At 40.2% G+C, this 21,209-nt stretch overlaps 1 protein-coding gene across 1 annotated transcript; it reads left to right on the top strand.

Moving 5' to 3' along the window:
* Positions 1–2,938: 2,938 nt before the first annotated feature.
* LOC311055058 (uncharacterized protein) lies at positions 2,939–18,270 on the top strand. Its single transcript, XM_084071135.1, has 11 exons — positions 2,939–3,058; positions 4,900–5,006; positions 5,603–5,650; positions 6,481–6,637; positions 6,840–6,941; positions 11,692–11,807; positions 13,367–13,415; positions 14,655–14,761; positions 15,344–15,391; positions 16,333–16,489; positions 16,789–18,270. Exons 2-11 carry the CDS (start codon positions 4,913–4,915, stop codon positions 16,892–16,894), a joined length of 984 nt encoding a protein of 327 aa, XP_083927261.1. The 5' UTR covers positions 2,939–3,058; positions 4,900–4,912; the 3' UTR covers positions 16,895–18,270.
* Positions 18,271–21,209: the final 2,939 nt, after the last annotated feature.

The raw sequence follows: 21,209 nt of genomic DNA, 5'->3' as shown, positions 1-21,209 counted from the left end.
TAACAAAATTACATTTAAAATAGCCTATTAATATTGTTCAAAATAGTATACTGTATTTGACATTTATATCCATTTGACCATTATATCAACGGACCAAAAGCAACACAAGATCACGGAATGAAAATAAACAAAGTCTAGACACTCAAGCCCACAGTACCACCAAGGCTTGTGAAAATAGTAACCCGTTACTTTTGGAAAATGGTAACTGTAATATTTTTTACTCAAAACGGGAAAGTAATTCGTTATATTACTAGTGACTGAAAAAAGGTAATAATATTACTTTTTTGCATGATATTTTGATATGTCCTATGAGTTCCACTAGTCTATCATGTACATCCCTTTGTATCAAGATGTGTCACAGTGTTTCAGTGATCTGTTCTGTTCTGTTCTGTGGTGTGGTGCAGGCAATGAGGGACCTGAGTGGTGGGGAACCAGATGGAAATATTGACTCTGGTGGGGAGGACGTGTAGTCTGGCTTTTACAATGAATGTGATGATGTCCTCATTGAGTGCAGTGTTCTTAAGGAGTGTGAGACAGAGTGATCAGTAAAGGTAAGACATGCAAGAAGGTAAAGACATGCAAGTTTTAGTCCAATCCAGTGTTGTTGTTGATATTGGTGTAGATCCATGAGGACTCGTCTGGCTCCTGTAGCTGTGACCAGCATAAGTGACTGTTGCCCTGACCTGGATGAGGGGGTCAGTTACAATGTCCTCTCTCTGAGACCCTCACAGTCTCTGAGTCAGACCGCACCCATTCCAGGGACACTCCAGCGCATACATGGAGGTCAATCAGGTCTGGCCAGTCCGACCAAACCCCAAAACCAGCGGAACGGGTGTCAAGTTTCCTGCTGGGTTTCCTCCTGAATCCAAGGAAGTGGGGCTCTGACTCCCTGGCCGGTGGGACCCTCCTTCCAGGAACAGGGAACAGCTCCCTAAAATTAATTATTGGTGCCGAATACAACGCCCATTAATTTATATGGCCTTTAATATCAATCATTATTTGGAAACGAGGGAAAGGAGCAGGAATCCAGGAGTCCAACAATACACAGTAAAATCCTCATTGTTAATTTATTAATTTGTAACTCTGATTGTACAAATTCATATTAACACCAACATATACATATATAAACAATGGACAACACATTTGAACCGTCCAACCTATATTGGAGCGGTGTGTGGTTACAGACAGGAGATCCCCGATATCGGGACCTTTTGAACGGGATATACACAGAAGCGTCAAGCGACGGAAACACTATATTTCCCACCATGGTGACTTCAGAGCAAATTCAACCTTGTTAGCAGGACCGTGGCCTTCAGGGAATTTACAGCAAATCTTTGGTCTAAGTCTGATCACCATCCGTAGACCCCTTAATAACTTAACTCCCACCCTATAGTTCCTGACTTAAAGACAACATATGAGCCTGGAGATGTCAGTTATAAGAAGGGAAGGGGGCAGAGGCACACCTCCTCACTGGCCTGCTCATAAGAAAATCAATTTGACCATTAACCTTACAGTGTACACTTTTTATGTCACTTGTATTTGTTAAAACCCTCAAATGACTCTTATGAGACAACCTGTCCTACTCCTCTGACTGGAGAAATGTACTACTGATGCTCACCCGACCCCAACCAACTCTCATTCCTATGCCTATATACGACCTGGAGCAACTCTGTGCCAATTTTATATATGTGTAACAGCCGTTTGTATGGAATTCTCATACTCACCAAGGGCATAGCGGTGTGGTTTTTTCAACAGCCACACACACACACACACACCAAAACCTTACTTTCCACCTTTTCCGACATTATCAGTCATGAATACAGGCTGTATGTCACATACAGCCTCATACATGCAGCTCACATACAGGAAATGCAAAACCACAAAAGGCCTCTGCCTGCTGCAAACCTTCGAGTGCACCTCAGCAGTCATTTCATAGCGGTGTGGTTTTTTCTGCCTGCTGCAAACCTTCGAGTGCACCTCAGCAGTCATTTCATAGCGGTGTGGCTTTTTCAACAGCCACACACACACACACCAAAACCTTACTTTCCACCTTTTCCGACATTATCAGTCATAAATACAGGCTGTATGTCACGTACAGCCTCATACATGCAGCTCACATACAGGAAATGCAAAACCACAAAAGGCCTCTGCCTGCTGCAAACCTTCGAGTGCACCTCAGTAGTCATTTCAACCTGTCAATATCATAATCCTTCTTTAGGCAAATCAAGTGATAGTATAATTTCAAGCCTATATCCTAAAGTGAGCTGTTTTTTTTTCTTTCATCATAGCAAAACTGGAAACCATGTCCTTTCTGCACATATTAATATGAGCAGCTATGCTGTTTTAAGCTGGGCAGTTTAAATTGCTCAACTAAATATTTGTCCTGTAAATGATGAGTATACTGTAGGTCCAGAGTTTATATTTATGCAACATGTGCAATGATGACGCGTTGGCTCTGTTTGTTTCCAAGCATCACGCAGCTTTGTCACGCCTTGACTTTGACCCTCCTTCCTTCCCATTGAGCTACATGCTCAATTGACCCTTTGTCAAGTCCCGTCCATGGTTGTGCCCCTTTTCGCACCCATTGGTTGCTGTTTCTCGGTTGGACAAAAATCCTTTCTCTCCATCCACTATCATTGAAATAACAGGTTTTTCAGTTGCTTCGTATTGATATTTAGTGTACTCAATTCTTATTTTAAACTTGGTCTCAATAAAAAGGAACATCTCAGGTGCAGTATAGTGACTGGGCATAAATGATGTTTTTAATGTTTAATTCCACATAATGTTTAACTCCACATAAACAGCCATAAGGCGGAACCAGGGCGGAACCAGGTGGAAAGAGGTGGAAAGAGCCTGCTGGTTAGTCAGTCAGGGACCAATCAGAAGGCTGACAATGCAGCTTCCTCCATATTAATACTGTAAGTCTTTTCACCTCTCTGTCAGTTAAGGTGACTCTCCACGAAACATACTACTTCAGCCTACAACAGACTGGTAGTCGGTTGGCAAAAGTTATTCTCAAACAGGAAGCAGCAGGACTATCCCAAACTATCTTCAGAAGGTAAGTGTATGTGTAATCTCAATTATATTTCAGTCTTTGTTGGTTGGGATTAGGGATTGGGGGCAGTCAAGGCTGAGAAAACGGACGATAAGGCAAGGAAAATACAAAAGTATGAGGAAATAGAAGTATCTAAGATATCATTTAAATAATGTCACCACCTTTAACACCTGGTAGTGGTAGTGAACCACTAATTAATACTAATTATACAAAAATAAACGAATACGTTTGCAAATGTTTTAAACAGTTTTTGTTGTTGTAGCCTCTTATAAAATAACCTTTGACTCATAATAAAATGTCATATGAAGAACAGGGCCTGTAACAGTATCGGTGTGTGTGTACTTGATATACATATGCACCCGCAAGTGAATATGAGTGGAGTGGACATAATGAATGTAAAAGTTTGTGTAAAGCTCTCTCGGTTTTATTAACTTAAAGGAAAAAGAACAGGCGTGTAGATTGACAATCTTGAATGAGTTGACCACTCAACTCAGCAAACAATTAAGTTCTGCCAAGAGAACAACTGATTTTGTATTTGTGCTGATGTGTGTGTTTGCGTAGGACTAGGTGGAACAGATTCTTCTCCCTCACAGTTTGCATGCATAGGATGCAGCTTTATAGAGTAAGGCTGTCAATCGGTGTTCTATTGCAAACCTCTCACTCTTAATTACTGGCCCTTCTTTTGAGAGTGGAATGCTACCTTGCAAGGTACACACACATACAGTAGAATACAGTGCTGTGTTTCATTTCCTCGTAGCAGCACACCAGACCATTTCAACTTTTTTTCTGTTTTTTAGCTTGACTTGATTAACTTGATTTGAACATACAGTACTAGTCAGTTAACTTACCATCCCACTGATTGATTGATTGAAAACTTTATTAGCAGTTTGCAAAAAAGCACAGGAAAGTACAGTTAAATATAGGGTCTGCTAAGAGGATGTTAAAAGTGTGTGTGATAGGAAGCAGCTCACTACACAGGCAAAATCACCTTTCTGTCAGGACGTTTCTCTAGTAGGGCCCAAATGCAAGGAAGTCAGAATCTTGACGTGGAAGACAGAATTTAATGAACAACAGCAAACATGAACAGAGTTAGAAACTCAGGATACAAACACAATAATCCAGCAAAGAAACACTTTTAAACACAGGGCTTAAATACACACAAGGATAACAGGACACAGGTGAACTCAACAGACAATTAACACAGGGATTGGCTGTGGCAAACAGGACACAGGTGATAAACATGAACCATAAATCAGGGAAGGTGAGACAAGACAGGTAACAACCACAATGGAAGACAGGAAACACAAGAGCATACTTCAAAATAAGATTCAGGAACACACTTTCAAAACAACACAAGCATTCCCACAGTGCCATGTCAACAAACCTGCTAATGGAACATGTTCCCCAAAACTAAATTAGCATAACCAAACTGTGCTCAAGTAGCATTGTGAACGTTCCAAGGTTACTGTTCTGAGGGCTCTGAATAAAAACAGACTATTCAGAATGACAAACATGGCCAGTAAAAGTATGCAATATGTTTGCTAAATTCGTGACAACAACACTGCCCGTTAATGTTGTCTGTAATGTGCATGTTGTGTTTTACTTTTATTTATTGTGACTTATTGCGATGTGTTTTAACCAACCCGTGAAGCCAAAGGAAGATTTCCACATTTTGGACAATAAAGATGATCTCTTATCATGGCTTGTTGTGAGTAAGTCTCACATGGCTGTTAAGGATGAATAGCCATTATTTTGACCTTTTGAAGGGAACTGGCATTTTGTCTGTACTCTTTATCTCTCTCACTGTTTGTAGTCTTTACCTTCTCTCTGTCCTCCATCCTCAGACTGACCTGCAGAATGGAAAAGGGTGATATCGCGGCACCTCCCTACCCTGGACCCCCTCTGAACATCAGTGAAGCTGTCTATCCTCCCCAGCCGATGTACCCAACAGGTGACAGACCACAGACCTGCATGAGAGCCCTTTTCTTTTCTTTTCTTTTCTCTTTTATGTCTACGACGGTGGAAAGCCACAGCCGGAAGTATTATGTTTTCGGGTTGTTTGTCCGTCCCAATGCCATGAACGCAATATCTCAGGAATGCCTTATGGGAATTTAATGACATTAGGCACAAATGTCCACTGGGACTCAAGGATTAACTGAATAGAAGCATGTGGTCAAAGGTCAAAGATCAAAGTCACTGTAACCTCACAAACAGCATTCATTAAATTATTTCAAAGTCTTCACTATACACATACTATTATGAGTCTGGACAGACAAACTGCAACTGGTTAGCGGAGGCGCACAACTGCATCTTTACTTTATCTCTGTACTATTTGAGTGGCTTTCAGGTGGGCTTTCACTTTAAAAACAAAACGCACCTTGCATTAAAACCTACCTTATTCATTCAAAGAATTACTGGTAACCTATTGAGCTATCGATGTACAACATCACATATTGTAGCTTTACTATATTCTTCATGTCCTTGAATAATTATATTAATAATATTATTAATAACATATCTTTCTTGGTAAAATTGTTTTCTCCTCAGTTACACAGCCTGGACCTTATGGGGCAACACAATATCCTGTACAACCTGGTGAGCATATAAACCCTACCCCTCAACACCCCCCCCACCACCCACTCCACTGTTGAAATTCAGTCAAATGTATGAACAGCCACACAATCCAAGTTTCACCTGTCTCCGCCCAAACCACAAGCTTAGCAGGAAAAACAAGATGGCCTCATTCACTTCACTTTCTCCCTATCTCTCCTTTGAATCTATCTTTGTATTCTATTCTCTCTGCATGTGAGTGATATATGGTAGACAGTGGTGGACAAAGTACTCAACCCTTGAGTCAAAGTATAGACTGGTCAAATATTACTCAACTACATGTGAAAGTTGCTCTGTCAAATTTGTACTTGCTTTAAAAAATACTTACGTATTCAAAAGTACAGTACATGCTTTAAAAAATGCTTATTCAAAAGTACAAATTACTAATAAAGTTGTAAAAAAGAAAAAAGTACAAATAACAAAGTATATTTTCTTTTTAATGTAATTAATTTGCTGTATAGAAATGTCAAAATCCCCCCCAATTAAAATATTTTCAAGCTGTATAAATAAAAGAGCTAATGTACAAGCTCAGAACGCATCACATCACGATGCGTTGTGAGGTTGTAGATCGACTATTTTCACTATATTAGAAATAGGGCTTAAGTGGTTAATTCACAATCACTCTAGTGGAATTAAAAGTATTTGTCTTTGAAATGTTGTGTAGTCTTTAAGTATCCAAAAATACAAATACTCAAGTAAAGCACAGATACTCCTTTTTTTTTTTTTTTTTTTTTTACTTAAGAACAAGTAAATGTGCTTTGTTACTGTTCACCACTGATGGTAGAGTAGTAACTACATTGTTATTGTCCCTACAGCCCCTGTAGTTACACAGGTGGTGGTGATACAGCCACAGCTGCATGATGTTCCCGGACAGATGAAGTGTCCCCACTGCCAGACCAGTGTCATCACCAGGACCTCCCACAGAATTGGTCTGCTCACCTGGTTGATCTGTGGCGGACTTGCAATCGTTGGGTGAGTCTAGTCCCCTCACACACACACAAAGGCACATACGCACCTGCACATGCACATGCACATGCACATGCACATGCACATGCACATGCACATGCACATGCACATGCATATTGTTTAGTCTATTACCTTTTTTTGGGCTACCTAACCTTGTCTTCCGCCTTTCTTAAACCAAAACAAACAATGCTCTTTTCGTTTATTTTAGATGCTGGCCTTGCTTTTTAATTCCATTCTGTGTTGACCCTTGCAAGGATGTGGAACATAGCTGTCCTGAATGCAACAACATTATATATGTCTATAAACGGATGTGAAGCAGGAGAGAAGCCCGGCTGAAAAACGATCCTTGTTGTTTAACATACCCCAGTGGTTCCCAAAGGCCAATTTGGGGGCTGGGCCCCCCTTGGAGGTGTGCCAAAGATCACAAATGTTCACAAAATGATAACTTGCTTTTATCCATTGTCTGCATGTATGTTCTCAATATGATATCAGACAAACTTATCATACAAGAAATTATATTTTGTTCCCAAAAAGTTTCAAAAATAGTGAAACTAGCAGGTCTATAATCACGCACCTCTATATCTTATCTCAGGTACTATGTGTAAATATGTAGATAATTTGTTTAGTTTTTTCTTATTTGATCTCCTTAACCCCCCCCCCCCCTCTTCTTCTTCTACCCTTTCTTTCTTCTATGGAAATAACGATACGATGGAAAATGAATTTCACCCACTTCTTTACTTCTGTAAACCTGTGATCAGCAAGATTTAGAAGAATTGGCCATGCATTCATCTTCAGTAGACTTAACTACTGTAACTGTGTCTTTACATTGTATTTACTAAAACATGGATCAAGACTGCAGTTGATTCAGAACATCGCTGCTTGAGTCCTTACTACTAATACCAATAAATTATTTATTTCATAGAACTTTACACTGGCTTCCTGTCTGTCAAATAATTGATTTCAAAATGCTACTGTTGTTTTATAAAGCATTGAATGGTTAAAGGCCAAGATACATTCCTTATCATGTGATATATAATAATAATAATAGCTCAGATTTATATAGTGCTTTTCTGAGTACCCAAAGTCGCTTTACATAAAGAAAAGGAAGGAACCAACTTTATTAAGAACAAAAACAACTAGAAAAAGTGCTCCTCGGAGCACAACTCTCCGCTGTTGGGAATGTTGGGAATGTTCTATCTGTATAAGTGTCCTATCCGTCCTGTCTGTATAAGTGTCCTATCCCTCCCGTCTATATAAGTGTCCTATCCGTCCTGTCTGTGTAAGTGTCCTATCCGTCCTGTCTGTGTAAGTGTCCTATCCAATTGTTACAGTATCCGCCATTTCTCAACCATTTCGTGATTGTTCCTGTCTTACCTCACTCTTACCAGACTTGTGTTGGGAATGTTGGGAATGTTCTAATTCTTATGTTCTAACTGTCCTATCCATCCTGTCTGTATAAGTGTCCGATCCGTCCTGTCTGTATAAGTGTCCTATCCGTCTGTATAAGTGTCCTATCCGTCTTGTCTGTATAAGTGTCCTATCCGTCCTGTCTGTATAAGTGTCCTATCCGTCCTGTCTGTATAAGTGTCCTATCCCTCCTGTCTGTATAAGTGTCCTATCCGTCCTGTCTGTGTACTGTAAGTGTCCTATCCGTCTGTGTAAGTGTCATATCCCTCCTGTCTATATAAGTGTCCTATCTGTCCTATTTGCCAATTATGTATCAGCCATGCAGCCATTTCGTGATGGTTCCTGTCTTACCTCACTTTGGCAGTGGCAAAGACACTGCCAAAGTGATGCCATGTATTTATACAATATTTCACCGTATTGTCACGTGTCACGTGAGGCTTGACCAATCGGTGTGTCATATTTAGAAAGTGAAAACAAAACTCTCCTACGGAGAGTAATAAATAAACAAGAAAGGATTCGAGCCTATCGGCCTCGAAACCTTAACTAGAAAATGTGCTCCTCGGAGCACAGGTCTCCGCCAGTACTGTTCCTGATTAATCCTGTCTTACCTCACTTCAAAAGATATAAATGATCTTTTGAAGTGACACACCTATTTATAGGGCTCTATTTCATCATGCGTCTCGCTAGCCAATCAAAGCACACCCTTTCAACATATTGTCACGTGAAGCTTGACCAATGTTAGCTTGGTGGACACACGGAAGGACGAGAACGAAAACATAGTCTCCTGGCGGAGACAATAAATAAAACAATAAAACACAACAATAAAAGTGCTAGATTAAAAAGATAAAAGGTTAAGCATTTTTTAAGGGAGGCATCTTAACCAGACCTCAGTTGGGAAAAGCTGGCTTGATTGGCTATACATTGACTTACAAACTGATTATTGGCACATGTAATTGTCAATGGTGATTAGTCACTGACAGAGTGAATCACTCAGCTACTGAGTGAATCACTCGGCTACTGAGTGAATCACTCAGCCAGTGAGCCAGGGTTCCATTTGCTCATTCTGCTTTCCTGACAAACATACTGTACATCTCTATCATCCCACCAGCGACAACATGCAGGCATTATATTTTACTGGGCAAGTTCATTCAAATCAAATGACCAATCATGTAACTGGACAGAAAGTTGCCAAGCAGACAAAACAGGGCTCTGGAATGGAGCTCATTTGATCCAATTTATTATCTCTGCCTGGCTGGAACAGCCGGGAGGTGGAGATCATGTGTTTCCTATATTTCACATTCCTTAGGGAGTAACTCAATAACCTTTGCACACTCAGTGGGGGAGATAGAATTCAGTTTCCAATGGAAGTAAAGCGGTAAGAAAAGAAAGAACAGCACCAATACATTATATAGAAATAGAGTAGAATAATACAGTATCAAAAGTGTCCTGAATAGAATCATAGGAACAGCAACGGATGCAGACAAACTTCCAAATAGACCAAGAACAAAAAGCGTATCAATACAGTGTCCATCATCCCCATTAATTCCAGCTTGACAGAAGTGAGGCTGTCTGTCTGTTTTATGTAGCCTACATGCATATCAATTTATCTACAAATATGTCCACCAGAGGGTGCTGAACAGAGAGCGTCGGGAGAGTCTCTTTTTCCGGTGTTTGATTGATTGAATACTATATTTAGAAAAGACATGGAAACAGTACCTGGAAGTACAATTCACAATACAAAGGTCCTCTAAACTGGATCACTCATAAAAGCACAAAGGCTTATTTAAAATGAGATCCCCATGCACTCAAATCATGAATGATGACATTTAAGAAGACAGATACACTACTATCCAGAACGTCATACAATCAATAGGTACTGGTATGAAAAACAATAAATATGTACAATAAACAGTTCGAGGAGGGGGGGTTATGGTTAAGACTTTGACAGGGGCCAGTTTGGAATTGCAGCCTCCTAAAGATGTTCTTTTATGGCAGTTTTGAAAGTGAGTAGGGTTTTACACTCCTATACTCCTTTTGGTAGGGCATTCCACATTTTTGTTGCATAGCATGAGAAAGAGTTAATTCCCTTGTTTGTGCCAAATCTGGGTTGGACATCAGTGGAGCTGCCTCTGGTGTTGTGATTGTGGACTTAATTTACGTTTGTGAAGTATTTAGAGTTTTAGACAGGTACATGGGTATCCCAATGTTGTGGTGTATCTTGTAGACCAGGCCCATTGCAAGTTGCCGTACTCTGTCCTCAAACCTGAGCCATCCAACCCTAGCAAAATTAGCAGTTTCGCCCAGGCAGACAGGGTTTTGAGGTTAGGTTTAGGCATTATTTCTGTGAGGTTAGGGTTAGAGGTTAGGTTTAGGCACAGTTTTAGTGAAGTTAAATGTTAGGGTTGGTTTAGACGCAATCAAGGCGAAACACCAAGGAAAGAGGGAGTCCCCATCTGCACACACACAGGTCACACTATTTAATCTATAGGGCATCGCAGTTCCGCCCACTTCCTGGTGCCGGAAGTAAATACTCAATGCATTTTTCCCATTGACTTTTCCAAAAATATTTATATCAATTAATTTAAGCCTAGAATCAAGCCAACCAGGATCCTGGTGAATCATGACCATAAAACCTTTTTTTCTGTGATTTTTTTAATTTTATATTCAATGATATGATATACTATATTTAATAAATACCCTTTGTTTTGCCGTTTTCAAAAAAGTTTTTTCACAGAATAAAACGTTTTATGGTCATGATTCACCAGGATCCTGGATAGCTTGATTCTAGGCTTAAATTAATTGATATAAATATTTTTGGAAAAGTCAATGGGAAAAATGCATTGAGAATTTACTTCCGGCACCAGGAAGTGGGCGGGAACTGCGATGCCCTATTTGCTGTGCAGCATGTTGCACCATTTTGTGGCTCACCACTGCATCCAAGTGGCCAGTATGAGGTACTGCTAAATCAGGTTTTCATTACATATTCCCCAGAAAAAAAGAAAAGAAAGAAAACCTATTCAACATTTTGCTGAATTATAGCATTTGTACACTTGTAACTGTTTTCATAGAACTGTTTAAAATATATATTTAGGAGCATGTACAATATTGCTCTCTATAGTAATAATTTCTTGCACTTTTCACTTTCTATTTCAGGCTATATGTGTAGCGGCACAACAAATTTGACCTCAACTTTGACCCTTGAAGCAAAACTAAATGGAACCACTGATGTGGAAACAAAGTGCTACAATATATTGCTAAAGATAACAAATTTAAGCCTGAGGCGGTAAGGAAATAAACTCCCTAACCAGGTGCCAGTTTGTTTGATTTTGTCTAGATATGGGCTTACACTTGCGTGTATGTGTGCATATAGTGCATACAATTGCCACACACACACACACACACACACACACACACACACACACACACACACACACACACACACACACACACACACACACACACACACACACACACACACACACACGATTGATTGAATACTTTATTAACAGTTTGCAAAGACAGGGGTAGCGACTACGGTGTGTCATACACTTGTACCTGTCAATGAGCAGAGAGTGGGTCTTGCAGTTGATGTCCTTCTCCAGGGCCATGCGCGACTCCTCCAGGTAGGATAGCGAGCCTCTGGCCTCACTCAGCTGCTGCTGCAGGGACGCCAGGGTGGCATCAATCTCTGCCACCTCCCTCACCAGACTGCAGAGAGGACACAGAGAGAGACCCGATAAGAAGCCACTGCGTGGCTCAGGTCCAACAGGTGAGAGAGTGGAGTCAGGACAATGGACTCCGATGACTAATCAAGTAAGTTGGATATAAAATAAATTGAGCAAAAACAATGTTAGGCAGCTTTTGCTTCATTGTAGATAGGAAAGTAGAAAGACAGGAAACTGAGGACAGAGAAGGGGAACACAACACAACACAGGTCTTCAGTAACTAGGACCAGGAGACCTGGTACTGCCAGACCCCTAGTGGTTGAAATTTGAATGGCCGGACTTCGCTTGACGTGTGTGCAGAGGAAAAGAGGAATTCAATTCCGACATCCCCATATATGGACGAAAGAGGGACAGACAATTATCCCCATATATGGACGAAAGAGGGACAAAAGAGGGACGAAAGAGGGACAGACAAAGCCTCATGTAGGCCGACCCTCTGGGTCTGGCAAAAACTGGATATAAAACTCCATATTTCTCCTTCCAAATAACTAAACAACTGATTCTAAACAACATCAGATTAATTATTGAAGCAGAATATTTTATTGATACAACAAGGCTCATACATTTATATGGCCTTTGATATCAATCATTATTTGGAAACAAGGGAAAGGAGCAGGAATGGACCTTGGTCCATGTTTATTATCCAACTATACACAGTCAAATCCTCATTGTTAATGTATCCATTTGTAACTCTGATTGTACAAATTCTTATTAACACCAACATATATGGACAACACAGTTTTACTCAAATCAAATATAATCAAATAAGATCATCATAATCCTGTGCTGTACACTACTGTATGGAGTGCAATTCCAGCCACACTTAAGGATTTGTCCTATCATGCTGGTCCCTTTTATTACCAGACCGGTGCCCGGCACCGGCCTACTCGGGAACGATACAAGTCAGGAACAATTCAAGTTGGGAATTCATGCCCCACCTAGTTATGCAATACAGTTGTCAGAGTACCTGTAGTACCTCAGTCTGTCTGTGTCCCTTTTAGGCCCATATATGGAGATCTCTGTATCTATATGTCTGTCTGTCTGTCTGTCTGTCTGTCTGTGTCCCTGTTATATATACCCATAATGGAGATCCCTGATGTCATCATTATATGCCCATATGTGAGACCCGTTGTACCCATCTGTCTGTCTGTGTCCGTTCTATGCCCAAATATGGAGATCTTTGTATCTGTCTGTCTGATTTGTGTTAGCTGCAGATGTGACTTACAGTATAGTCATTGGAATGACTTCTGAGGGCAGCATTCGCGAGAACCAATGAAATTGAATGCTGCCCTTTTTCTTTTCTCATAGCAAAACTGGAAACCATGTCCTTTCTGCACATATTAATATGCTATGCTGTTCTAAGTTGGGCAGTTTAAATTGCTCAACTAAATATTTGTCCTGTAAATGATGAGTGCAGGTCCAGAGTTTATATTTATACAACACATGCTTATAATGATGACGCGTTGGCTCTGTTTGTTTCCAAACATTACTCCGCTTTGTCGCGCCCTGATTTTGCCCCTCCTTCCATTTGAGCTGTATGGTCAATTGAGCTTCCTCCATATACTGTAACCATATACTGTAAGTCTTTTCATCTCTCTGTCAGTTATTCTCAAACAGGAAGCAGCAGGACTATCCCAAACTATCTTCAGAAGGTAATGTGTAATCTTAATTATATTTTAGCCTTTGTTGTTTGGGATTAAATGGGGGCAGACAAGGCTGAGAAAAGGGACGATAAGGCAAGAAAAACACGAAAGTATGGGGAAATATCCAGGAAATCATTTAAATAATTTCACCACCTTTAACACCTGGTTGTGGTAGTGAACCTCTAATCAGTACTAATTATACTAAAATGTTTGAATACATTTGCAAATAGAGCAGTAAATATTATACAGTAGTTCAGTATCCAATAACTTTACTCAAACGTTTAACACAGGCTTTATTTACTTAAAGGAAAATGGGTGGATACTACCTTGCAAGCTACACACACATACAGTACAGTGCTGTGTTTCATTTCCTCGTAGGCTACCAACACACCAGACCTTACAGTTTTTTGTTGCTTTTTTGCTTGACTTGATTAACTTGATTTGAACATATCTAGTCAGGCAATTTACCATTCCACTTACATTGTGTTTGATGATGAGGTTATAGATTAGGCAAAAGGTGAGACAAATGATCCCTAGGCCAGCAGGAGTGTGTGTGATAGGAAGCGGCTCACTACACAAGCTAAAATCAGCCACCACGTCCTTAAGCTACCACCTGTCAGTTACCTGAAATCCTCCACCCCTCTTTATGACAACAAGCTGAACACACATTCCTCAAAACTAGATTAGCATAACCAAACAGTGCTCAAGTAGCATTGTGAACATTCCAAGGTTATTCAGAATAATTCATAATTACAAACATGGCCAATAAAAGTATTTGAGAGCAGGAACAACTGGGATGCGTATGTACAATCCAGGTAAACAAAACACAGGACAAATTGTGTCTGATCCTGTTCATTTTCTTTTTAAAGAATGCATAAAACTGCCCTCGGCAAGCTGCTATAAGGCCACTGAAGAAGATTTACAAAAAGGTTTTCAAACCAAATGCAATAAGTTTGCTAAATTCGCAACAACACTGTACAACACCCGATAATGTTGTCTGTACTGTGCAAGTTGTGTTTTACTTTTATTTATCGTGATCTACAGTATGGTGACCAACCTTTGAAGCCAAAGGAAGATTTCCACATTTTGGACAATAAAGATGATCTCTTATCATGGCTTGTTGTGAGTAAGTCTCATATGGCTGTACCTGATGAATAGCCATTATTATGACCTTTGGAAGGGAACTGGCATTTTGGCTGTACTCTTTATCTCTCTCACTGTTTGTTTCTCTCTGTCCTCCATCCTCAGACTGACCTGCAGAATGGAAAAGGGTAATATCGCGGCACCTCCCTACCCTGGACCCCCTCTGAACCTCAGTGAAGCTGTCTATCCTCCCCAGCCGATGTACCCAACAGGTGACAAACCACAGACCTGCATGAGAGCCCTTTTCTTTTCTTTTCTCTTTTATGCCTACAACGGTGGAAATCCACAGCCGGAGGCATTATGTTTTCAGGTTGTTCTTCCGTCCCAATGCCGTGAATGCAATATCTCAGGAATGCCTTATGGGAATTTAATGACATTAGGCATAAATGTCCACTGGGACTTATTCAGGATTAACTGAATAGAAGCGTGCGGTCAAAAGTGAAAGATCAAAGTCACTGTGACCTCACAAACTGCATTCATTCAATTCTTTCAAAGTCTTCACTACACACTGTATACTTTTAGTCTGGACAGACAGTCAACTGGTTGGAGGTGCACAATTGCAATGCAGTATCTCTAGTTTATCTCTGTACTATTTGTGTGGCTTTCAGGTGGGCTTTCACTTTAAAAACAAAACGCACCCTGCATTAAAACCTTATTCATTCAAAGAATGAATCACTGATGTACAACATCAGTGATCACATACTGTAGCTTTACTACTGTATATTTGTCCTGCCATTGTATGATAATAATAAAAATTATATATATCTTTCTTGGTTAAATTATTGTCTCCTCAGTTCCACAGCCTGGACCTTATGGGGCAACACAATATCCTGTACAACCTGGTGAGCATATAAACCCTACCCCTCAACACCCCCACCACCCACTCCACTGTTCAGTCAAATGTATGAACAGCCACACAATCCAAGTTTCACCTGTCTCCACCCAAACCACTTGCTTAGCAGGAAAATCAAGGTGTTCTCATTCACTTCACGTTCTCCCTATCTCTCCTTTGAATGTATCTTTGTATTCTATTCTCTCAGCATGTGAGTGATTTACGGTAGACAGTGGTGGACAAAGTACTCAACCCCAGTACTTGAGTCAAAGTATAGATACTCCTGGTCAAATATTACTCGACTACAGTTGCTCTGTCAAATTTGTACTTGAGTTAAAATACTGAAGTACTTGCTTTAAAAAATACTTATTATTCAAAAGTACAGTACATGCTTTAAAAAATGATTAAGAATACAAAAGCACAAATTACAAAGTATATTTTCTTTTTAATATAATTAATTTGCTGTATAAAAATGTTGACATTTCTCTGAATATTGATTTTCTTACATGTTTATTTGTATATTTGTTTTATTATTTGTTCTGTTAAAAGTAAAAACTAAAATAAAGTTTTTATCATAAAAAAAAGATTTATTTTTTTGACATCCGCCCAAATTAAAAGATTTTCCAGAAGTATAAAAGAAATATAAATAAAAGAGCCTATCTACAAGCTCACAACGTGTCACATCGTGATGCGTTGTGAGGTTGTAGATCGGCTATTTTCACTATTTTAGAAATAGGGCTTAAGTGGTTAATTCATAATGTACTTTTACACTCCCTAGAAAAGTGTTTGTCTTTGAAATGTTGTGGAGTGAAAGTCTATAAGTAGCCTATCCAAAAATACAAATACTCAAGTAAAGCACAGATACTCAAAATGCAGTACTCAAGTAAATGTACTTTGTTACTGTTCACCACTGATGGTAGAGTAGTAACTAAATTGTCATTGTCCCTACAGCCCCTGTAGTTACACAGGTGGTGGTGATACAGCCACACCTGCTTGATGTTCCCGGACAGATGAAATGTCCCCACTGCCAGGCCAGTGTTGTCACCAGGACCTCCCACAAAAATGGTCTGCTCACCTGGTTGATCTGTGGCGCACTTGGAATCTTTGCGTGAGTCGGGTCCCTCACACTCACACAAAGGCATTCCTCAGGCACACGCTCAGGCGCACGCGCACACACACACACACGCACACACAAACACACACACACACACACACACACACACACACACACACACACACACACACACACACACACACACACACACACACACACACACACACACACACACACACACACACACACACACACACACACAGCTTAGTCTACTAGTTTTTTCTTGGCTACCTAACCTTGTCTTCTGCCTTTCTTAAATCCCAAACAAACAATGCTCTTTTTGTTTATTTTAGATGCTGGCCTTGCTGTTTCATTCCATTCTGTGTTGACTCTTGCAAGGATGTGGAACATAGCTGTCCTGAATGCAACAACGTTATACATGTCTATAAACGGATGTGAAGCAGGAGAGAAGCCCGGCTGAAAAACTATCCTCACTCAAGTGGTTCCCAATTTGGGGAGTGTCTGTAAGCACTCACAGGTGTGTCAAAGATCGCAGGGATCATGTCTGTAAGGATGTTGTCCAAAATCACAAAATTATAACTTGCTTTAATCCACTGTCTGCATGTATATTCTCAATATGATATCAGACAAACTTATCATACAAGACTTTCTTTTCAAAAATAGTGAAACTAGCAGGTCTATAAGTTCCCAATGCGCCACAATGCTATTCGTCACAAAACACAAGTGCGCACGCATGTTTAAACAGCTTTAAAATATCCATGATAAATACACCCACTCCATACAAGTAAATCCATTATTGGCTAATCAGTAGTATCTGCAGTTGAATTGAGCAGCTCATGTACAGTGAGTGTGCACCTGTGCTGATCGGGTACTTTCCATGAGGCAATGTTAAAAGGAAGAATTAGAAGTTTGTGCACACGCACACACGCACACACACGCACACATATTTTACATCCATTATTATTATTATTATTATGTTGTTATATGCCTATTGTATTGTTTTGTGCACATCTTGAAGAATATGTCTTTCGCTGCTTTTATGTTGTATGAGTGAGACACAAATAAACCCCTCTTGATACTCTATTCATGCATGCACACACATACTGCCCCACCCATCCATCGACACATACACACTGACACACAAGCATGGACGTGCGCGCGCACACACACACACACACACACACGCACACGCACACGCACACACACACACACACACACACACACACACACACACACACACACACACACACACACACACACACACACACACACACACACACACACACACACACACTGGTTTATGGTTTGTTAGTTTTGTAACTAGGTGGCACTCCTAACTGCTATTCAAACCAACATCCTCAAACAGGAGAATGATTAACCAAACAACAGAACAGTTTTGTACTTGTGGTCTCAGTAATATTACTGTAGGCCATTAATACTTCCTGTAAAGAAAAACTGTTATTTATTCAGGAAACACTATGTTGCTACACTAATGTTGCTACACCCTGACATATTTACAAACTAGACAATATCTAGACAACAATATAATTATCAAAATTAGATGATTGTCCATAACTGCTTAAAAAGCAGCTGTATGGGTAGCAGGATGGAATTGCTCAGTAATTATGTCAGGAGTGGAGGAAGTTGTTCACTGATTATGTCCGTACCTCTATGGTACTGTATGTAGCCTACTTGTTCTATAAATGTACAGTGTAAAGCATTAAGCAGCTATATTTACAATCCTCTAAAAGCCTTTCTACTTTTAACTGTGAAATGAAATGTATATTGATAAAATAAGTATCCTTGTGTTTGTTTATACAGAGCTTGGGTGAGTTTACTGTGAGCTGGAGTGTTGGGTAACATGGTGGATTACACTGACATTTGAAGAGGAATACTTTAAATTGGTGATTAGGCAGTCCCCACACCGGTTGGTCAATTGTAACCGACCGACGTCTCACGTCAATATGAAGCACAAGTTCCTGGTTCCTCTCGTAGCCATGTGCCACAAATTAACGTATTTCCAACTGATAAAGGATAACGTGCGGCCTGTTGAAATGATTTATCAGTCATGTCGACCCATTTTTTACAGTATTTTTTACTTTTTTGTACAGCCAAAAGGCAGTGTATTCATATTTTGAACAACAAACATAATGAATACATATGGCCTAATGCTGAACATTGTGTAACTTACTCCTTTCCCTCCCTCTCAGATTTAAAGAGCAAGGGCGGGGGAGCCCTCAATCCTTTTAGTAAAGCAACTGCTCACATTTAAATTTTGTTATTTGCAATTAAACAGACATGTCGTTGAGCAGCATGTTTGCAATGCCATCCTTCATTAAACAAAAAAATGATTTCTTCCTGGATTTAGTTTTTACTTAATTTGCAATTAAAGTAACATGTATCGAGTAAGGTGAACTAGATGTTCATGATGTTTATTTAGCCTAAACAAACTGTTACTGATCTAATGAAATCACTGTGAGGACCTCCACAGTATTAATATTACTTACAGTTGCAGCTTGGCAGGAAAGAACAGACATCGCCTGGGATTTTAGAGATTGTAATATCGTGATATGGAATATTTATCATAATGTCGATATCAAAATATTTGGTCAAAGATACTGTGATATTTGATTTCCATATCGCCCAGCCCTAGAGTATCCGTATAATCACAGTTGCCATCACCACAATGAAAATAGGGAGGTAAAAAACATCATGTCATGTCAATGGCTTTGACTATCTCGATGTACAGGATTTGGGTCTTTTTATGCTTGTCAAAGCAGTGAAAACTAATATTTTGATGCCCTGTCTTCATTTTTCATAAGATGGTGGTTGTTCTGTTAGGCCCCTGCACTACAATACTTAAACATAGTTTTGTGCTTTGTTGGATTTGGCTACGCCCCCAAATAGCTGTATGTGTGTCTCAAAGAATATAATATCATACAAAAAGAACATGATATATTATTCGTTATTGTGAAAAGCACAAATCAAGTTTGGCTATAAGCAGAGAGCTGGGCTGCCTTCCTCTACCTACAGACTAGTTTGGTTGCTCTTGGGCCTGGGCTGCTGTCAGGCAGCAACAACAAATCACTGAGGCTGATCTGAGTGCCAGTATATTCCAAAAACCAGGCAACAAAGAGGTGTGCATAGATCACCACATGACTGTGTTTCAACCTGCATTTGCTTTGGCAATCTTAGCACCTTCTAGTGGACAACAATGTGCTTACAATAGTTTTGCACTTATGATAGCAGACATGTGGTTTATTTTCCTCACATCTGATCAAAGTTGGGCACCTTTGCATCAAACTATTGTGACACTGCATTCCTTTTAATCCTGCCACCTCCTTCATTAATCACTTATGTACTGTACATAATTATCCGTTTTGACTTTCAAGTATTTTTCCATTGTTCCATCAGCATACCTTCTTAGACTTTCTCATCAACATAGACTATACAGTACCTGTTCACCTTAATGGAAACCACAACTCAAGTTGACAAAAAAAAACTAGTTTAGCTGGTAGAATTTATTTTCCCAATTAAATATAAAACCCAATTATTGAAATCCCAAACATGCACTTGGACCATGACACATTTAATGCCTGTCTCAGGACTGCCACCTGCCAGTATACAGTGGATAACTTCCCAGTCTACAGGTTTTCTAAATGATAGCTAACCACTTTAACCCTGACATCCCAATTTTGGGCATATCATTATAGGCTAAAAAGAACAGAAAATTGCTGATCTACTACTGTGTGTGTGTGCTCATTTTAAAATGTGTAGCACAGTGGAATAGAGTAGACACTATGGCACACCAGGAGTCCATTAGTACATAGAGTATTAGAATACATTTAGGGCTAGGCCTATGGGAAACTGGTAATATCACGGATTACTTGTTTTGAATGTCTGTGGCAAAAATAAAATATTGGTGGAAATGTCCACCACCACAAGCTTGCATGGTGATGACCCCTGGGCCATAGGTTGAAACTGCCTGTAGTTTTCGCAGTCAGCACCAGATGGAAACAACAGGCAGGGACAATGGTAGGCCCCCACTGTGTCGACCTGACCTGACCCTACGATTACTGTGAAGGACATTATCTCACTGGGTCTCCTTGGTAGAATGAAGAGGGTTCAGATAGGCTGGTGTCAAACAAAGAGCCACAACATGCACACACACACACGCGCACGCACACACACACACACACACACACACACACACACACACACACACACACACACACACACACACACACACACACACACACACACACACACACACACACACACACACACACACACACACACACACACACACCTCTCATATGGGAGAAAGTCACTACATCCTGCGGCAGAAGAACTGTTCGCCAGCACTAGAAGATTGGTTGCACTGGACAGAATCCAGGACAGAATTTGGATAATTCAATGTTTGCAGAGACTTGGGTATAGAGGACAAGACAGAACCAAGCTTATGCGATTATGAAATGGCCCATACTTAACCTGGTCCCGTTGGACCGTGACCATAGCAACCATGGGATTACCTAGATTAGGACTGATGTCATTATGAGTCAGTTGGCATTGCACTCCGCCTCTCTCTCTCTCTCTCTCTCTCTCTCTCTCTCTCTCTCTCTCTCTCTCTCTCTCTCTCTCTCTCTCTCTCTCTCTCTCTCTCTCTCTCTCTCTCTCTCTCTCTCTCTCTCTCTCTCTCTCTCTCTCTCTCTCTCTCTCTCTCTCTCTCTCTCTCTCTCTCTCTCTCTCTCTC

The sequence above is a fragment of the Gymnoscopelus microlampas genome (assembly GCF_963454915.1).
Source record: "Gymnoscopelus microlampas genome assembly, chromosome: 2".
Classification (NCBI taxonomy): domain Eukaryota; kingdom Metazoa; phylum Chordata; class Actinopteri; order Myctophiformes; family Myctophidae; genus Gymnoscopelus; species Gymnoscopelus microlampas.
This window is presented reverse-complemented; position numbering and strand designations above follow the sequence as displayed.